The sequence below is a fragment of the Carassius auratus genome, unplaced genomic scaffold (genome assembly GCF_003368295.1).
Source record: "Carassius auratus strain Wakin unplaced genomic scaffold, ASM336829v1 scaf_tig00015876, whole genome shotgun sequence".
Classification (NCBI taxonomy): Eukaryota; Metazoa; Chordata; class Actinopteri; order Cypriniformes; family Cyprinidae; genus Carassius; species Carassius auratus.
This window is the reverse complement of record NW_020524628.1, coordinates 306,913-328,807: the sequence shown is the minus strand read 5'-3', so window position 1 is coordinate 328,807 and position 21,895 is coordinate 306,913. Positions and strand designations below refer to the sequence as shown.

Here is a 21,895-nt window from a genome sequence, read left to right as displayed (position 1 = left end):
GCAAAATGGGACACATGCACATTTTGGAAAATTTGCATATTAAGCATCTACTGCAGAAACAGTAGAATGCTATGAACAATAGCAAATCTCACCAAGAGCAGCAACAAGCTTCTTTTTGAAGGTCAGAACAATATTATAAGGAATGGACTCCACAAAATAATTGGAATATTGAAGAATAATTAAATGTAACATTTAAGATGGACTGAAAGCAAACCCATGCATTTGACATAGCATCACCTGAAACACTTAGAAACCCTGTTTTCAAAGCAACACTGTGTTGGATGAAGTGCTACTCCTCTTATACTGTGTAGAATGTGAATTTGCATTGGCTAACATGTTTGGCATTTAGCATTACACTATCATCTGTCTTCTTGGGGCCGCGGGCAGAAAAAGGCTGCCTTTTTGCTTTAAATATTTATGCAGAATCTGGAGGGGACATGGGAGCAATTACAAATTCATCATCTGGACCTGATCAATAGCTAATACAGGTTTCTAAATCAAATTATTTTAAGAGAAGTTACATACTTGCCTGTTTATTGTTGGCAGACAGACACAATTAGTCGACAATGCAGCCATTTGCAATTAAATTTGTGAATATCTGGACTGGCGGATAGTGAGATTATAATTTCATTTTATTTTTAAAGACCCTATATGCAATGCTGGGAAAAGTTATTGGCTGTCTCTTATTTTTATATTAGCATTGCAGGATCTTATTGTGTCTGTTGGATTATTTATGTATGAATGCCACCCCAACATAAATAAACATTACGAGGCAGATAGGGTCATAAAATATTATTAAATGGCATTGTTTATTGCAGATTTCCTAGATTAAGATAAAGTTTGCGTCTGGTTATGTGATGCAACATGCGCCCACACATATGCACAGTTTTTACTGTGATACCCCCTTGTTATTGATATCACTGGGGGACATAAAGTATTCTTGACAGAAAACGCTTGGATGAAAAATGTTTCATGTGGAAATCATTTTATTCAGCATTAATAATGCATAACTAAAAGACCTGATCCTAGACCTCTGTTTAACAGACAAATAGCCAGTGATTTGACTTTTTTTTTAATCCAACCACATCCTGTAGTGCTGATGAATTTAGAATTATAATCTAGATACAGTATGTTTTTTTCTAGATATTATATAATAATTATAATCTTTTTGAAAATAGAAGCTCAATGTAAGCTTTTCATGCCATTTTGGGGTCATTTTTAACCCTGATTAACATAATTCTGGGTCATCTTATTTTATGTTTTACATTGTTAATATTTTACCCTGATGTAGTCATTTGTAATTCGTAAAAGCTGGGTAATCATTCTTATTTGCATATTTATGAGGTTTAAACAATTGATTGGACAAGCACAGAACGTGACCAGTTTAAATAACCACTCATCCGTCTGTGAGGATGTTTATCATTCCTGTTAATGCTGCAATGTGCAGGGCATTAATATTTCTGCAACTATGCAAATGCATTATTGTTCATAAGGCAAGCATTGTTTACATTTATTATTAGTTTCACACTGTATACCTTTGGGTATTTTGTTTATTTAAATATACCAATAAAATTGCAACTTTATTTGACAGCCAGTGATCACCATGTATTTTCATTGTATTTAAAAATGCATTGAATTGTGCAATTAGACTGGTTGTGGCCCACATGAGAACAATCTGTGGAAGGTTTGACTTGACAAGATGTAGAGTCTTTTTCTTCATATTTGAAGAAATTCAGCAATTTCTTCAGTTGCTCACAAATGGACTCTTTGCATTGAATGAGTGCCGTAAGAATGAGAGTTCAAACAACGTATAAAAACATCACAACAATCCACAAGCAAGAAAATAGCTAAAATAACAATAATAATAACCTCACAACATATGGCTTCTGCCAGTGCAAAGGTCCCATCTCCTGTTGTGTGTATGTATGTATATATATATATATATATATATATATATATATATATATATATATATATATATATATATATATATATATATATATATATATATATATATATATATATATATATATATTCTAATCTATACTAATAATAAATTATAATAATAATAATAATATCGTTATACTGCACATTAATGTATACACCATCACACACCGTGTCATTATGTGATTTGTATGTACAGTACCAGAGAGGGAGTGTGAGCGATCAGCGCCCTAATGTAACTGTCTTTAGGACCCAGTTCTCTATCTGTCTCTTTCGTTGTACTTATACCCTCTTTCTTTCTTTCAGGAGAAAAAAAAATAGTGTGCAGTATGAGATTCAGTAAAGAACATCTGAAATCGCGGCGCGTCATGGCGCGTCGGTGCGTTAGTTAGTTAAAGAGAGAGAGAGACGCGGTTGAGGATCAGAGACCCTCAGTGATGCTCATATGCATCTGAATTTATAGTGAATTGTTGTGGGAATTAATTAATGCTCGTTCCTGATCCACATGCGCTCTCTTGAATAACACATTGGCTGGCAATAAACTTGCACAATCCGGTTGTTATCAGCCTTTATCCATAAGAACAAAGCGGAGCTGGTGGATCACAGGTGGGTGTCCTCTCTATAAAGTACAGCATCGTTGTGGATATTGTGTTCCTGGCCATGTGTGTAAATGATACTCAGGCATGTTGCCATTTATGTGGAAATCATCATCAGAGCGCGAGCTGTGGTCATTTGGTGATGGTTTTCTGCTTGTAAAGGGATATTGATATTCATATCATGAATTGTTACACGCTGTAAATATTAATGAAATGTCTGGGGTCCATCATATACTGTAAGATCAGCAGGTGGATTGCACGGAACCGTTTGTGCTACATGGGCCAACTTAACCCATTATAGTGTGTGATTGGCAGTATTTTGCTGAAACAAACCTCGGTTTCTTCAACTGATTTGAGGAATTGTCTTCTACACAGGTTTGAGTGGCAGAAATGAGGGAGAGGTTCGCGTTTCATCTTCTCATCTTCTTGTTGACGCTGTTTTGGCACACCAGGTAGGACTGACAGTCTTGAGTTCGGTTTTTTAATTGGCTTGAGAATGTAATACATAAAAATGATTGCTTCAACCTTAATCTGTGGAGACCGGGATTGACTCGAAACCTCTTTCTTCGTGCGTAAATGGAGAGTTTTACGCGCACTCCGGTGGTCACCAAAAGAAATCGCTCTGCTGACAAAGTCTGACAAATACTGGCTAATTGTTTATTTGAATAGGAATAATTAATTTAAGTTTAATTCATGCAAATTTGATTCGTTTTTGTTTTTTCTTTGAGAGGCTTCGTGATATCATTGGCTTTTGTACATGATCAGTGATTAATCCTCTAGGTGGTGCAGAACAGCGTAGAACCCTGAGGAGCGCTTTCTCATTTAGGGGAGGTACTATATATATAGACTTTGCTGGTTTGTAATTGTCATATCGACTTGACAAAAGGATGTTTATTTTGCAAAAATATTGATAAAAATAAATAAATAAATGTATATATTTGAATATATAAATGTATATGAACATGTTTTTTGTTTTTATTTTGCAATATAAAAGCGTTATTTCATAATATTTCATGAATTTCTAAACCCTCATCTCAGAGGCTTTTTCATAATAGTGAAAAATGCCATTTCAAATAAGGTGTCTCTTGCTATAATAATAAAAAAATTAAATACTGTTCAGTTTGAGAAAGAAAATGGTTTTTCATAGATAGGCTACTGATGCAAATGTTTCAAGGTAAAAGGTGACACAAGATCATTTAAATTAATATGTTTGTATATTCTAACATTCAGTGTGTTTTTAGACAGTTTCTTAATTCCAAAGTATTATAGAAAGTGCAAATCATAAAATCAAACCAAAGTGGTCGTTTACACCTGTAGTACTTTACTTCAAGTGCATAACAGCAATGTGCATATATGTGTGCTTTGGAGTGCCCAGTGAGTGTTTTGGTTGAAATTTAGCTTGCTTTGATCCTGATAAAATAATAACTAAGAGGGTCAACCTTGATGTTTTTACAAACCCTTGTTTAAATACTGACCACATGGATTATAATTACTTTGACTGCTCTGTAACTCAGCACAGGTTGAATGCCAGTTTAGCTTTATCTTAATATGATGGCCTGTTTCCTTTTTATTTTTTAAATCATCAACTTAGACCCTCTCTCAAGAGTGTACATGGTCACATCATGCCTTACCAATCAATAAACCAATATCATTTAAATCTAGATAATGCATGTGATAAGCAACCCGTCCTCCTATATGTGTCATAAAGTTGATTCATGAAATTTGCTTTACTGGTTTCCACAAGCAGTGAATAACTCGAATCGGGACGAGATCAGATAAACCTCTCGCTAATCTGGGTCATGCATTGATGCACCCCACGAAAGGAGTAGAGGAAGCGTAAAAACAGAGTGCTTTCTATAACTCTAAATGGGTCGATAGTATCCCTTCAGGTTCTTTTATGCTCACCCAGATAGTAACAGTAAGACCTGCTTCAATGAAGAATAATTAGCTATAAAATACTCTCAATTTATGTGAGGCTTATGTAGGAATTAGCTACAAATTTGCTCTATAATGAGGTATTACCCCGTGGCAGAGTGCAGAATTGTTCATATGCTGATTTGCCATCTTAACGACTTTGGAACATTTTGGACAGAAGTCACATTCAGAATGATTTCCAGGGCAGCTGTGGCCTAATGGTTAGAGAATCAGACTTGTGACCCGAAGGTTGCAGGTTTGAGTCTCAGTGCTGGCAGGCGTTGTAGGTGGGGGGAGCAAATGAACTGCGCTCTCTTCCACCCTCAATACCCATGTCTGAAGTGCCCTTGAGCAAGGCACTGAACGCCCAATTGCTCCCTGGGTGCTGGAGCAAATAGCTGCCCACTGCTCCAGTGTGTGTTCACTAGTCACTGCAGTGTGTATGCACTTGGATGGGTTAAATGCAGAGCACCAATTCTGAGTATGGGTTACTATACTTGACAAATGTCATGACATTCTTTCATTCAGAAGAACTTGTTCAGTCATGTCCGTTTATGAACTATGGCTTTGTTCCAAAACCTAGTGAGCTGCCTCACTGCTGCCTACATAGACAGCTGCCTTGCACTGCAGCAGAAAAGTGACTGATCTGTAATGCTCTACGTAGGCAACCACTTCATTAGCCTGACAACTCAACTCACGAGTCACGGCTGATTCCAATATCCTCCTGAGAACCAGAAATAAAAAGCTTTGTGAATCTGGTATTTATTTATTTTTGTTCATGTCATTGCATTGTTTAGAGTATAAGAACAAAATGGTAAAATATTTATATATTTTTTTATTATGTTTTTCATATGTTATGCTATGCCATCTGGGACACCAGAGAGGACACCAGGACTCAGTTTTTTTTTTTTTTTTAATTGAATGACAAGAATAGACATGATAAGGCAAAAACTATGGTAATTTATTATTAGTATTATTATTATTTTTGTAAATCAATACATTTCTTCAGGATTTTTTTTTTTTTTTTTTTTTTTTTATATATATATACTTTTTTATATAACTTTGTTTAAGGATGGTTCTCAACAATGTTATAAAATATATAACAAAATAATTTGATATACCATTTTGCTTTATGCAATGTGTTTTTAAAAATTCCATTAACTGGTTTTCCCATTAAGCACAATGTTATCTATACACTGTGTCGAATACTTCTAATATTAAAGTACTGCTTGGACAACATGTTGATAAAAAAAGAAGGGTAATAATGGTAGTAACTGGCCAGATTTTCATAATAACATAATATTTCATAAGAATATTGATATATCATTTGTTTTCGTGTTCAATTCTTTTACCTAGTCCTGGTGTCCTCTACAGTTGACATGGTAAGAAATGATTTCCTGTTTCATAACAGGATGTCATATTTTGATTTGAAACCCCATAACATTTTCCTGTGATGTTGATTTATGATCATTTAAAAACTAATAAGATTTAGAATATGATTACAAATTATTATAAATTATGATTAATTCTATCACTAAATTATAGATAAAGATTGACATTAGCACGTTTCTAGACTAAAGCATAAAATACATACAACATTAAATAGTCAGTTTATTTAGATTTTGAATGCATTTTATTGATACTTTCTGTAAATCTGTATTTTCTTTCACTGTTTAGATGCAGTTAAGGTGCCTGGGTCATGTTTGTTTGCATTTCTTCTGGCGCTGAGCATATTTCTAACCTCTAAATCAGGATTAGGAATAAAATAATGTCTTCAGAATCATTCATACAGATGGCATTTGCCTGAAAATTTTGCAAATAGTTGGCAAGCATGTCTTTGTGTCAGTTTTCTGGTGATTATGGGATAATACAGGAATTCTTCACCCTACAAATGGTTGTTGAAAGCAAAAATGCTACAAAATTCACTGTTTTGTAAGGAAATGTGACATGCTCGAGCAAAACATGCACTATTTTTGGAATTAGCACCCCACAATTTGTAACAAACAAGTATTGGATATTATTCAGCAAATGCAGATGCAGAGCAGTCTAACTGATATTTCTTTTTTCCTTTTTATTTAGCTTGTTGCATTCATGCATGCAGTTTGACCAAAAATTTATTTTTAGAAAATAGCTTTTAAAGAAAATGCATCTAGGATGCCTCAAAATGTTTTCTCAATAGTCAACGCATAGGCTTTAACAGTCAGCTAGCAAACAGATCAAGCTGACGCTCATAATGCATGCATGATTGCTTATGCTAATTAAACCAATTATGCTTAATTGTTAATTATATTCCTGAGCAGCGTTTCACATAAACTTTACTGCAAATAGAACATGTGGAATAGAGTGAAAGCCACTCTAATCACATCACAGAGGTGTTGGGACATTAGCAGCACTAACACATCCAAAAAGGAGATACTTTTCCAAAAAGTAGCAATGTAGCCTGACAGAATGCTTGCTGTTTTCATGTTTCATTGAATTGCACACAAGCAAACTCGGACAGTAATCAAAGCACACTCCTAGATTAGTTCTGTCTCTCTCAAACATTGAGAAAATCCTGTTTGTTTCAACAAAAAGATTCATTTAGATTGGACTGTTCAGTTTAATGCTTTAAAAATAGTCATGGATGACAAAAGTCATAAAATTGCCTGCATGTCATTTTTTTGTTTGTATGTGTTTATGTATGTGTTTGTTTGTTTAAAATGATTTTTACATAATGCTTTTGATTCAGTGTTTAATGAATTGGTTAAAAAATTATAACTTACAAAATAAATGAAATTGTCATTAATTCATTTATTATTATTATTATTATTATTATTATTATTATTATTATTATTATTATTATTATTTTGTAAAATAGCTATTCTATTAAATTCTGTTGTTTAGAATTATTCTTTTGTATGCAGTGTTTTATAACAAAGTGGTTCAATTACTTATCATTACTTTATCATTTTCCTCATGTTGTATGTATGTATGTATGTATGTATTTAAATAAATAATGTTGCCTATCATTATGCTTATGATTCTTGACTTAATGATTTTACACTTACATAAAATCATACTTATAAATATCCTAAATTGCCTGCATGCCATTGTATTCATTCATTTTGTCATTTGATTCCTTTTAAACCATTTTATTCATTTAAACAATTCTATCAATTAGCTAATCATTATGCTTTTTCATTCAGTGTTTTATTAGCTGTGTTTAGTTTGTGTAAATTTACTATACGTGTAAATAGGCTGCATGCACATGAACTTAGATCCTCATGGTTTTTAAGTCAGAAACAAAAATACTTTCTAATTAATTTTTTTAATGATGCAATCAGATTATTATTTAAAACATGTAAAACTTTATTGCAGTTATTGTATTAATTGTATTAATTATAACTTAACTGTAGTAGTTTTTACTAACCTGTATTGCAGCTTATTACTTTTTAAAGACTAGTTTGACTGCCTTCAAAGTACAGTAGCTTCCCCAAGTCTGATAACTAAAATGAGTGTCAAAGTTAAAAGATTAAAACTTTTATTGGAATCCTGTGCAATAATTCTCAGAACATCTTACATGAGAGCTGTAACTTGCAGCTAATGGAACTAAGATCATTTTAGTGCTATAAGAGGTCAAGAGCATTGTGAATATCAGTAATTCGTCATTTCAATCAGTCTGTAGTTTCTCCACCCTCATTTTTGAAGTCTCTAAAGCCTTTCCTATGCTGTTCATGAGACTGTTAAGTTCACACACACTCTATTGGCTTTGTTATGTAGGTCAGTGTCTGCAGATGCCACAGCAGATGCCTTCAAAAATAACATCACCCTGTTCACACGTATCCTGGACCGGCTGCTGGATGGCTACGACAACCGGCTGAGACCCGGACTGGGAGGTGAGTTTGTAGTGTCTGAAATTAATGGGTTGCTTTTGATATCCAGTTAAATATAAAGGATTCCACAGAGCAGATATGAATGCTGAAAACATCTCTGCTCTTCTCTAGAATCGAGTTTATCTTTCCTCGAGAATCACTACATCTGTAGCGTAATGGATTTGAACAAAGCCCTGACAATTAACCTTAAGTGCATTAATCTCTAGTGGTTTTATCAGTGTAGTTTGTGTCTGATGTTGTGATGATGAAGGCAGGAACACATTATAGTGCTTATGGTGACAACAGAAGTACATTAGCCCAGATTAAAGATACTGTGTACGTGTTTTTATTGATTTGTGTGGTCATGTACGCAGTGCTATTATGAAGCAGCTCTCTATTGAATGGCATTAAAGAAGGCATTCTTCAAATGTTTTGCCACTACTTAAGTATCACTGACATTTTTCCATTAGCGGATTAGTTTAGCTAACAAAGGCCATAAAGATATATAGGATTTCACTGAACCTTATGGATTTGTCTGCCACTGTAGTCATTCAACCCTTAATAGGCGTAGAAGGACTGAGCTTACAGCAGTATCATAGAAAAGAAAATCACAAATGAAAATCTTTTTAATGCCTCCTAGACATCAATTAAATGAAATGGTGACTTTCCTGAACTTTTTCTTTTTCTTGACAAAAAGACTCTAATCTAAAAGACTTTATTCTTACTTTTGTCTACTCTCAAACAACATTCGATCTCCAATCAAAAGTCTCATGGACTCACAGTACTCATCAAATTCTTCCAAGACCAAATGATCTGAGCTACTTTTTACCTTCTTGAAGAGATCATTTCACAAGTGCATCTCAATGAATTAGAATGTCGTGGAAAAGTTCATTTATTTCAGTAATTCAACTCAAATTGTGTTGTTTAAGTCTTTGGTTCTTTTAATTGTGATGATTTTGGCTCACATTTAACAAAAACCCACCAATCTCAACAAATATATATGGTGACATGCCAATCAGCTAATCAACTCGAAACACCTGCAAAGAAAGTCGTGACATTTGCCAAGTAGTGAGAAGTGAACACACCACCCGGAGCAGTGGGCAGCTATATATCCATCACCCAGGGAGCAACTGGGGGTTCAGTGCCTTGCTCAAGGGAACTTCAGCCATGGGTATGAGGGTGGAAGAGAGCACTGTTCATTCACTCCCTTCCCTCACCACCTACAACTCCTGCCAGCACCGAGACTCAAACCAGCAACCTTCTGATGACTAGTCCGGCTCTCTAACCATTAGGCCACAGCTGCCCCTAAAGGTTTCCTGAGCCTTCAAAATGGTCTCTCAGTTTGGCTCACTAGGCTACACAATCATGAGGAAGACTGTTGATCTGACAGTTGTCCAAAAGACAATCATTGACACCCTTCACAAGGAGGTTAAGACACAAACAATCATTGCCAAAGAAGCTGGTTGTTCACAGAGTGCTGTATCCAAGCATGTTTAAAGAAAGTTGAGTGGAAGTAAAAAGTGTGGGAGGAAAAGATGCACAACCAACCGAGAGAACCACAGCCTTCTGAGGATTGTCCAGCGAAATCCATTCAAGAAGTCAAGGCATCAAGAGTCACCACACACAGACATGTCAAGGAATTTGCTGATCCACAGAAAATGTCAGAGGCGTCTTACCTGGGCTAAGGAGAAGAAGAGCGAGACTGTTGCCCAGTGGTCCAAAGTCCTCTTCTCAGATGAGAGCAAGTTTTATATTTCATTTGGAAACCAAGGTCCTAGAGTCTGGAGGAAGGGTGAAGAAGCTCATAGCCCAAGTTGCTTGAAGTCTTAATAAGTTTTTTTTTTTGGAAGCGTAAATATGACCTTGGACAACAAAACCAGTAGTATGTTAAAAAAAATTCAAAATTGAGATTTATACAACATCTGAAAGCTGAATAAATAAGCTTTCCATTGTATGGTTTGTCAGGATAACTATTTAAATATCTGGAACCTGAGGGTGCAAAAAAAATCTAAATACTGAGAAAATTGTCCAAATAAATTCTTAGCAATGCATATCGCTACTCATAAATTAAGTTTTGATATATTTATGGTAGGAAATTTACAAAATATCTTCATGGAACATGATCTTTATTTAATAGACTAATGATTTTTGGCACAAAAGAAAAAGTTATAATTCTGACCTATACAATATTGCTAAAAATATACCCCAGCGACATAACACAGTGTTTCTCTCAGCAGTCCGGTCTTCACTCTGTAGTCTTCTGAGGTCAGATTTGGTACCTAAGCTGAACCAGACAGTTATAGAAGTATTCAATGATGGCAGAGTAGAACTGTTTCAGCAGCTCTTGTGGCATTTTGAACTTCCTCAGCTGGCAAAGGAAGTACAACCTCTGCTAGGCCTTTTTCACAATGGACTCAATGTGATTGTCCCACTTCAGGCCAAGGAACCTGAATGTCTCCACTGTTGTTACCGTGTTTATGATGGGAAATAGGGGGGAGAGCAGGGGGGTTCCTTTCTAAAGTCCATGATCATCTACACAGTTTTGAGTGTGTTAAGCTCCAGGTTGTTAAGACTAAGTAATGTTTATTTAACCAAGAAAATGTGTCAGGGACATGAATTTACATGAAACAGGTTCAGAGGCATTAAAAGCGATCATACTTCCTCCATTGCATCGTATTGCATCGAATCTCATCATGCTGAATCGAAATCGAAATTGCATTGCACTGAATCGTGTCATATTGCATCGGTTGCTGCTTCATATGTATCTTTAATGTATCATATTGTTGGCTATGCATTGAGTTGTGTATCGTATCGGCCTTGAGTCGACATGCACATCCCTAATAGGGACCATGAAACATTAAGATGGATTGTGTCCAAACGACACAGAACTACATCAGCAAAGTGACAGCAAGCCTCAATATCTTCTTCAAAGGAAGACCACAGAGAGCTTTACAAAGCCAGAATACATAAAAGAGCTGCATATTTAAAACTTTAATCAGACACATCAATGCAAAAATGTGAAAGATGTGGTGGCGTGTTCATAAAACCTGACCAGCTGGACAGTCCCTCCTCCAACAATTTTTTTTTTTTTATATTTGAATATATAGTCATTCAAATTTAATTACAGGAAATATTATGTACCTAAATGAAATTAATATTAAAATTAAACAAAGCGGCAGAAAGGCTGTAAATTGCTTGCGCTAGGAAAATATCTGAGCATAAAACATTCTTCTAGGCAGGTAAGGGCCTTCACGGTTTCGTGTTTAGAGCTCAAAGGAGGTTCAAGCTGGTCTTTACATATTAAAGAACCAGCTGGTATAAAACGTACCGACCGTTGACACTTTGGTGATGATACGAGAGCTTGAAAAGACAAAGCAGAATGAATAAGTAATTCAATTGTAGCCGTTCAAAGACAAGGTGCATATTTTCAGGAGAGAGGAGGGCTGAATCTTTTCATCTCTTTACTTCCTTAGAACCGTTTTTAACGGCATTGGCTGAATGAGCTGTTTTCATTTGACACGTGTTGTATTTTAATTTTCCTCTGGTCCACCCAGCTGCATTCTCTCGGGTCAGTTTAAATTCATGACCTTTGACCCCAGGTCCGGTCAGACCGGCTCATTAATCCTGAGGTCAAGGGCTAGGTCTGGGTTGTTTGTTCATGTTAACCGAGTGAACCGTCTTGCATCATTAGTGTGATGACACTCAATGCTAATTCATTCACAGTCAAAGATTTGTTTGTAGGTTTCTACCAGCATCCTGTCAACATTTCATCAAAGAATCTATAATCTCATCAAAGACTTAATGTAACTAGTCTCATGTTTTGCAGACCTCAGGGTTCCTCAGGCAAGTGTACATTTTCATATTATCTTTCTCCACCATAGTGCTCTTGGAGTAATAGTGGTGTTTGATTTGTTTGTTTTTGATTCAGTTCATGTGGTTAATTCAGTTGAACAGTTGTAAATTAGTCTAAATGATTCGTAAGAAATTTTTAATTATTTTCGGATTATTTATTAATATTTTTTAATATTACAAAATAAAAATATATTCATGTAGTTCATGTTAGCTCCATGGTAAGTTAAATCTAAAACCATTAAACAAATGTTTCACTTAAAAAAGAAAAACAAACTGAAATAAGTTGGGGAAAAATACAAAAATAACTTTTTCTGCTAGTTGCCATGGCAACATTTGTCATTTTCACTTAGTTTAATTTGATGTACTAAAAAACTAAAACTGAAACTGAAATAAAAAACTAATCAGTTTATACACACAAAAACAGGACTAATAAAAATGACAAAAAAACACTAAAACAATTACTAAAACTTAAAAAAAAAATGAAATTGCAAACAGAAAAAAATTTAAACTAATGAAACATATTAATAATTCTTATAGTTTAACTAAATGTTAACTAAACTCATTTTAAAAAATCTGTCATTTTAAATAAAATAAACAGCAACTGAAATAACATTTATAAAATTTAATTCAGCTAGTTGCCATGGCAAAAAGCAAAAAAAAGCAAAAACTGAAATAAAAATGTATAAAAATTATACAGACATATCTAATAGATAGATAGATAGATAGATAGATAGATAGATAGATAGATAGATAGATAGATTATATTTTTATCAAAATATAATAATTGTATCTAATTAATTCATACAATAATTTACATATTATGAATTTGTTGTAATATTGTTAATTTGTATAATATAAACTTAGTACAACTTACATCATATTAATAATATATCAAATATATTAAAAACACACATAAAAAACATAGTATCTAAATTATACAACAATAACACTGGTTATTAAATAATATGAACAGATAAAAGTTTTAATTTTAATGATAATAATGACTAAATATCTGAATATCAGAATAATGTTATAATGTCTCTTTTCAAATCGATGCACTGACGTTTTAAATCCCTTGTTTTTTGTGTCTGGTATGCATGATGGCTAATCCTGTGAATCATGTGTTTGTTTATGTAAATCTTTTTTGTCATCCTGCATCATGCCCTACACAACACCAGACCCAGGGAAAACAGCCCGAGCGGTCGATAAACTCATCATTCCTGAGGCCAGACCCCATGCTCCTCAATCCAATATAGCCGTCAGTCAATCTCAGGATGGCCGAATGTGAATGTGTTGTTATACCATAAATGTTTATGGCTGATTAACTTTTGCGAGCGAATCTAAGAGCATCTCTCATAGTGTAGAGTAGTTTAACTCATTGTTGGAATGAGGATATAATTACCTAATAAATGGTACATTTGGACTTGGATAATCATTTCGTCGTCAAGAGGCTACTGATTTAGTTCAAGGTGAATTCATGGTGTTGTAACTTGCATGCGAGTGTTTTCTTACATTTCAGAGAGGTTCAGATTCAGAGAGGTTGAATCAAAATGGTTTGCTCTTTCTGATTCTAGGCTGATGAAGACTGAAAAGTAGTTGGTGGCATGTGATAGAGAGCATCATAAAATGAATCAGTCTGAATCATTCACTGTGATCTGACTAGTTAACAAATTTAATCTCTGTTCAAAAACCTATAGTGAGCAGTCAGTGTTGCCAGGGCTTCATTTTTCCCACACATTCGGGCTATTTTGAGAATGTTGTCACAAGAAAACTTACAGATCCACACCACAAACTATAAGTTACATGAGTTACACCCACATCAGCAATTTTAAGGCTGGTTAATTGAGTTTGCCACTGTAGATTCATTGTACAATGATGCTTGTGTTTAGACAAAAGTGTAGAGAAGAAGAGTGAAGCAAGGGGAAAAGAGTATGTAGGCAATAAATGATGGTCTTCTTGACTGGGAAGTGGAAGGATTAGGACCAAGTGCAAAAACTAGCTTCTAGTATTTTACTGATAGAAATGTGGGTGCATCACAATGTGACAGTGTTTTCTATATTTATATCTCACATTTTAAACAAGTTATCATAAAAAGGATATGGAGACTGCATGTGTGTGTGTGAGTGTGTGTGTGCATACATGGTTGTGAGGTGACGACTGTTATAGAACGTTCCCAATCATACAGTCAAGTTCCCTTTCAGTTATGACGTAGTCTTATAGTCTTAAGCCAGCACCTATGTAAATAGTCAACAGCAAAGCAGTTCACAAGGCTTTTGAAGAGCTTTGGTCTTACAGGATGAATAGAAACCTGAAGGAAGAAGAGAAAGAGGTGAGGTCAGACAAAGAGGGCATTCCCTCAGAGGTTATGCATCGCTCTGCTGCATATGTGAATAATGTCATGTATATAAGAGCACTTCTTTATAAACCTCCCCCAGTCTCATTTCAGACAGTCTCTCAACCCATCCCTCTGAGACCCGTCCGAGCCACTTTACATTCACTCAGACACACAGACCACTAACAGCACAACCGTCTAACCCCGCAGAATAATGGCACCTGATAGCCATGCACAACAGAAGCTGCGGTTTATAAAAGCTACTTAAAACAGTAGGTTTTTTTTATGCCTTCATAGCAGTCTTTCGTCTCTGTCAGAGATAACTGTCAATTTGGAATTTCTCATTGTTTTTTTGTTTTGTTTTTTCATTCGTTTTTATCCTTGTTGGGATGGTGCCCAGACGCTTGTAGGGCATTGAGTAATTAGGGCAATTGAAGAGAGTGAGACAACCATTGTTTTATAGATTAAAGTCTTAATTATTAGTGTCATTACTAGACTTGCATTATCATTATTATGTCTCAAAAAAAAAAAAAAAAAAAAAAAAAGACTTACAATTTTCACCTAGCAAATGGACAAAGAAATCTCATAGACTTACACTGAAGGAGGAACCCAAGGACAGAATATCTTAAGAGATGTAAGGGTAAACACTCTTGAGTCAGTAAGCAACATTGTGCTGCAGGATTTGTTGAAAATATTCTTCTGATAAAAATTGTGAAGGTGACCCTTTTATTAAAGAGTTAGAATAAAAAATAAGAGTGATTATTATTATTATTATTATTATTATTAGTATTATTATTATTGTTGTTGTTGTTTAGTATAAAGGAGAAAAAAGAAAACTTTTCTGCAAAACAAAAATGTATTTTATGTGCAAATATTCATATTTATTAATATTAGTAATTGTAAGTATCACATAATAGTAAAAAATTATATCATTATTTTGCATCTTCTTAATTTCAGTTTAAAGCCATTGAGCTTTTGTTTTGGTGGAAAAAAACTGCAAGTCCTTTAAAGCTTCTTATTTGTTGGCACCAGGTTTAAACATTTTTTCATTTCAAATCTGATTAAAAGGTGATGTTGAGACACTGAAAGTATCATAATGAGGTGCCTGTGTGTAAAAGAACATGAAACATGGAATAAATTATTTCTGGCAGCCAGTGTTGGTATTTCAAAACAAACTCGCCCCTATTTTGATAGCTCCGCCCCACACAAACTGTATGTACACAACCCAGGCAACGATTATGGCAGTATTATTATTATTATCTGCAGTATTAAACATATTATCTTACTTTTCGGACACACTTTGGGTGCTGACAGTGGAGGAGGTTTAGACGCTCCAGGCTTATAGGGTGTGGAAATTAATGCGTCTATATCATAGCTAAAGGGAACGACAATACGATTGCAGATGAACAAACAAGGGAACATGACACACAAGCATATTCAAACAAGAGCCAGGATATTAGTTCTGTGAAACAAAGCAAAACCAGTGTTACTCGCCTATCGAGAAGAAACAAAGCATCCTTGTATCCGATAACAGGCCTTCCCGCTCCTTGAGTTCTCTCCAACACCGGAAAGCTGATCTGAAATTTACACAGGTCATACTTCTTGCCTTATCATAAGCTTTCTTTTGATCTGATGACGTTTTCCCCTTTAGTTTTGTTTCCGCCATCTCTATTGTCCATCCTGTGCACTGAGCGCTCTCTCATCATGAGTAGACACGCCCCTTACTACTGATTGGCTACAAGTTTGTTTTAGTACTCGGTCCGACTCGGTTTTCTAAAGCGTTTTTGAAAAATAAAACTTCAATATATGTCTGTTTTTCTTTTTATACTTTCCCTGTAGTCTATAATTTCTGGGCAGAAAAGGCATGCAAAATCTATAGCCAGAGATGAATAATTTTTTTTTTTTTTTTTTTTTTTTTTTTTTGCTCATTGGGTTGGTGCCCAGACGAGCAATTGACATTGTATAATTAGGGCAATTTTAGAGACGTTAAAGAGACAGACAGAAAGAGAGAGTGATATTGTTTTTATATTGAGCAGTCTTAATTTCTTCTTGTTTGTTTGATTGCAGTTGTCATCGGTTGATTACTCAGTATTTTTATCAGCTTGGGTTTGCAAAACAGGAGAATAAGTGAATAAAAATCCCACAGAAAAGACATTCAAGCATTTTGGTGTCTCAGAGCATCTCTCCTCCTACTCAGCTCTGAATAAACCACCCCTACATTAGACAGCTATTAATACAGTGCACCAGCCTCTCCAATCTCAGAATACAATCACAACTTTAAGCACTAAAGAAGAACTTAAGACCCCCGGGCTCTCGCTTTGAACTTATGAGCTCATTTATGAGAATATGTCATTCACTCTGATATTTATCTGCATATGGGACAAAGTGCTGCTCTGGATTTGTTTGCATCTGTGCATGTGTGTGTGTGTGTGTGTGTGTACTGTTATATATGGTCTATGAGGACACAAATGTGTATAATTACATGGGTACTACGTAACACGTAAAACAAAAGGCTTAAATAACATACAAAATGGTGTTTTATTAAATTCAAAAATTGGCAGTAGTTTTCTGTAAGGGGTAGGTTTAGTGAGATAGAAAATACAGTTTGTACAGTATAAAAACCATTACACCTATGGAGAGTCCCAGAGTACGTGTGTGTGTGTGTGTGTGTGTGTGTGTGTATAGCAAAGCAAAATTTTCATAATGTATTTTTTTTTATTTCAAAATCAACTTTTAGAACTGTTGTAAGTAGCTTGCAACCTATGCTTATTAGAAATATGCACACTGTTAAAAATGTATTGTAATTTTACAGGAAATTCCTGGCAACTAATTGCAGTGAATTTACAGCAAGTAATATACAGGTAATATATTGTTTTTTATTACAATAGAGTCCTGTATTTATACAGCAGTGCTTCTGTGATTAAAGTAGCATTATTACAGTAAAATGCTGTAATTTATTTTAATTTACTGTATATTTACTGCAACTCAGTTGCCAGGAATTTCCTGTAATTTTACAGGAGAGAATTACAATTGAATGTTGTAATTCAAAATATATTGTAATTTCTAAATACAATAAAATACTGCAATTTTCCATCTTCCAAAATTAAAACCAAAACAATGGCAACTTTTTATTATTTTTTATTATTAACACACTATGCAACATCACATATTACAAACTTATTTAATCTTTTTTTTTTTCATACAAACAAAATTACAGTTTCACTCAAGAATCTAGCTCACTTCCAGACGTCCAGACAGTCTATCATCAGGGGGAACATGCTAATAAATAACAAAAGGTCCCAACCAGTCTTGAACTGGGGAAGCTGTGGGGTGTGGGTGGGCATCAATACTAGCCCATCAACTCAAAGCCCAGGAGTCTTCTTAATAGGGTGCAGACAGGTGCGTTGATCCCCCGTCTCTTCTCTGCTTTGCTGACATCTTGGAGTTGATTCCACAAAAAGCTCTGAAAACAGAGAGAGTGAAAACAAGTTTTCATATCAGGTAATGATAAATACTGTGTAAAAAAAAAAAAAAACATAAAAAGTAAACTTGCTTGTAGAGAAAAAATGACGTAGATGTATTTATTTAACATCAACACATTTAACAACATATCATTTAGAATTACATTGGCTTTTACTTTGTTTTTCTTAAATATATAATGTCACTTTATGCACTGAAAATTGAATGTCGCTTTGGACAAAAGTGTCTGCAAAATGGGTCATATGACGTTGCTAAAAGAACATTATTTTGTGTATTTAGTGTAATGAAATGTTTAAGCGGTTTAAGGTTAAAAAAACACATTATTGTTTCTCCTCTACAGGTACTGCTCTCCTCGCCTTCTGAAACGTGTTGATTTTTACAAAGCTCATCGTTCTGAAAAGCGAAGTGTGCTCTGATTGACCAGCTATCCAATCTATCTATCATGTGACTGAAATGTTATGCCTCTTAACATACTGTGCCCTGTCCGGCCGAAGCAACGAGACAAACATTTAATTATAATGTTTATTTCATTATAATGTCAAAACCCCTTATAAATGTGATATAAACATGATTTCTAGTCGTGTTCTCTTTTGGAAGGCCAAACAAAGTAGTTTCCTTTTTTAAAGAAACAGCGTTAAGAGTGACGCTTCAATTCAAACTAACAAACAAACACATGAGAGCAATTTCAAAAGCATAAGGAGCTGTCTGTTCTGCTCTCTTTAGCTCTCATGAACTTCACACAACGATCGACCTGCACAGTGCAAACAGCCAAAACCTGGATGTTTTAGGCAATATTAAAATCCTGGCGGGGACGTGTCCCGTATGAACATTTATGGATCTTCTTCATTCACCAAGAGCTTATAACACTCCAAAGAGAAAGGAAAAAGTAAATTCACATCTAATGACTTTAACCCCCAAAATATACTTAATGAAAATTGTAATGTTAAACTGCTGTCTGTCAGACTTTTCTGTGTTTACATTAATGTCTTGCAGGGCAATACCAACTCTATGTTAGACACTTAATAGCAATAGCTTTGTCTCCATCCAGCTTTTTAATGCACATTTTAACATTTTGAAAACAAACAAAAAAAATACTGAATGGAAACGGTTCAAATTCACATAAAATATTCTAATGTGAAGAAAACTTTTTATGTGGATTGACTCGCTAATAAATGCAACATAAATGCACATTTGTTGCAACTCTATCGGCTGTTTTAAGTTGCCCCTTAAGTTTTGATCCCACAGTGTTTCATGACTACTCTCCTGTCCATTTCTAATTTACATAACAGAGCTGATGGAAATGCTCTCCAGTTATAGGGTTTCTTTGCCAAATTTCTACGAATGCGCTTAAAAGGTGCAAAGGAATTGGATGGAAACCTGTCTTTTGACATCAATGCATAGAGTATATCATAGAGTCTATTTTCTTTATAAGTGTGCAAACAGTTTTAACATACCTTTAGTGCTTGAGGCCTCTTTAGGATACTGTTAGTTAAACACGTAGACAGCAAAGGTCGCTGTACTCCATTCAGAAGGCTGTTGTGGAGCCCCATCACAGTTGTCCCTTCCAAAGAGATCATCCATTTGTCTGCACTTAGTGCCTCTCCTGAAATGCATACACAATATGATAACCAAAAGAGCACTAGAACGCTTCACTACATACATACACACATGAGTGGCAGTATTGGCAGGATGGGCAAAAGTTATGGTATGGTTTTTCCTAATTTAGACTAGGCATTTTATGGATGCAATAGGCTTATGTTGAATTACAGCCTTTCCTTTCTTCTTTGACATATAACCATATGACAATTATTAACAGGGCTTAAAGCAAGCAAACGTATGTTCCATCTAGCAGCCAGTGTGCAGCTGATCCTGCGGAGTGTCTACAGCTGTTCCCGCTCAGTCTTTTGCTTCTGCCTTGACCGTTCATGACCGTGGTACAGTTATGCCGCGTTTCCGCCGACCCCCCCCCCCCTCATTTCAATAAGACGAAATATTATATCAAACACCACTGCCTCCTTTCGTTTTCATTTTCATTCGTTAAACATATTAATAGCTGCAGAAATGAAGTTCAGGGAAATGTGTAACGTTACAGTAGGCCTAACTTACATTATATAAAACAAAATATTATACCAAACAGTAGCCTATTGTCTCATTTTTTCATTTCAACATATTAAAAGATTAACTGAATAAAGACCAAAGATTACCTGTTAGGTTCACCCAAAACAAATTATATTGTATGCTTACCCACTAAAGGGACATCAGAGCCAGCTGCAAATGTGATCGCGTGGAGTTGACCATCTCAACTTCCATCTCAGTCTTTATAAATAAACCGCATATTTGAGTTTTAAACAACTACATTCTCGCCTGAAATAGTTAAAACACTATACCTTTCACGACACAATGACAGTAATATAAAAAAAATAATCAAAAGAAATGGTGGTTGAAATTACAATGCTGCATTGCCACTCCCGAAAGTTCAGTAACGTTACCTTTGAACAAGTACCTCGCGAGCAGGGACTTTCTGAGGGGCATTTTTTTTACCCAGAACTTTATTTAGATCATGGTAGCTGCGGTGGAAGCACACCGAGTTCCAGCCCAAAGTCCATAGTTTCTGGGTACTTAAAGTTCTTGCGATGGAAATTTGGATAGAGTAGCCTATGAAGATGCGATTTTAACTAACTTCACCCTATTCCACTGAATTATACCAAATGAAACAATCAGCACTCACTCAGATCACCAGTATTAATATATAAAGACTTATAAAAAAAATTATGTTACATACCTGAGACATGTTCTTTCTTCCAAAAAAAAATGTAAAAATACTTCTGGGACCGTCCGTTGGCCGTGTAATTTCAAAATTCAAACAGCACCGATCCCACAATGCTATGCGGTTGCTGTAAAAAAAATGCTTCTACGGTGTAGTTACAATAATTTTACAGGACTGTCCGTTAATTTCCAATCATGCATTTGCATTTACAACAAAAACATGAATACAGTGCGTTGTTGTAAAATTTATTGTAAAAATTACATCAATTGCTAACAGTGCAGTTCTGCCTACAATTCTGCAAAACTTGAAGTACATTGCTAAGGGTACATTTTGCAACACTTTTTTCATTGATATGTTCATAAGAGGGGCTATAAGCTATATGATGTTTCCCCATTGCAGATGTATGTTTATTTAAAGTCTGTGTGAACCAGAAGTTGCTGTCGACTTTATTTCAGTGTAGTGACATACAGTATTTCCAGCTGAAACGGAATACTGAATAGAGGGCGTGGTTTTAGTTTTCCATTCCTCTCTCTCTCTCTCTCTCTCTCTCTCTCTCTCTCTCTGCAACCTAATGGTTGGAGGGGCATGGTTAAGGATATTCTAACCTAACCAAAAAAGGAATGCCATTCCAGAGCGGAAGTAAATGTTCAGAGACACTGAATATTTAGATTTTTAACCACTTGAGGTGCTATTAATGTTAGGCATGCAAAAAGTATGTATCAACATCCAGTGAGTGGAGTTAAAAGTTTAATGCTCTATTGCACTTTAAAATACCCTCAACCAAGAGTGTTCCCAAAAAGCAAACGTGAGATAAAAATGCATTTGCTAAAGCATTCGTGCCATTTTTGCTTTCCCACTTATAATTATTTGAGCTTAGTACAATTATCTGGATGAAGTGTTGCAAGCATCAAAATCTTAAAGTGTTTTGACGTCATAACATTGTATTGTGCAAGGAAATTCTAGAAAATAAGCCTTTATTCATCAGTATTCTGCTCCTGTTTTCATAATTTGAATGAAAAGCAACAAACATTGTTGGTGTTTTATTGACTAATTTGCAGAGGTCCTTAAAATTAATTTTGAAATCTTGTTGTATTTTATTTGAGTCATGTTTTACAGTTATTTGGTTCTGCTTTTAATGCAGTATGGACATGTGTCCATT

At 35.0% G+C, this 21,895-nt stretch overlaps 1 protein-coding gene across 1 annotated transcript in view; it reads left to right on the top strand.

Annotated features, from left to right (window-relative positions):
• Window positions 1-2,240: 2,240 nt before the first annotated feature.
• LOC113074962 (gamma-aminobutyric acid receptor subunit alpha-2-like) overlaps window positions 2,241-21,895 on the top strand; it is a 60,805-nt gene continuing 41,150 nt past the window's right edge. Inside the window, exons 1-3 of the mRNA XM_026247672.1 lie at window positions 2,241-2,550; window positions 2,916-2,992; window positions 8,214-8,329. Coding sequence (XP_026103457.1) covers window positions 2,931-2,992; window positions 8,214-8,329 — 178 coding nt within the window. The 5' untranslated portion in view covers window positions 2,241-2,550; window positions 2,916-2,930. The remainder of the gene's footprint in view (window positions 2,551-2,915; window positions 2,993-8,213; window positions 8,330-21,895) is intronic.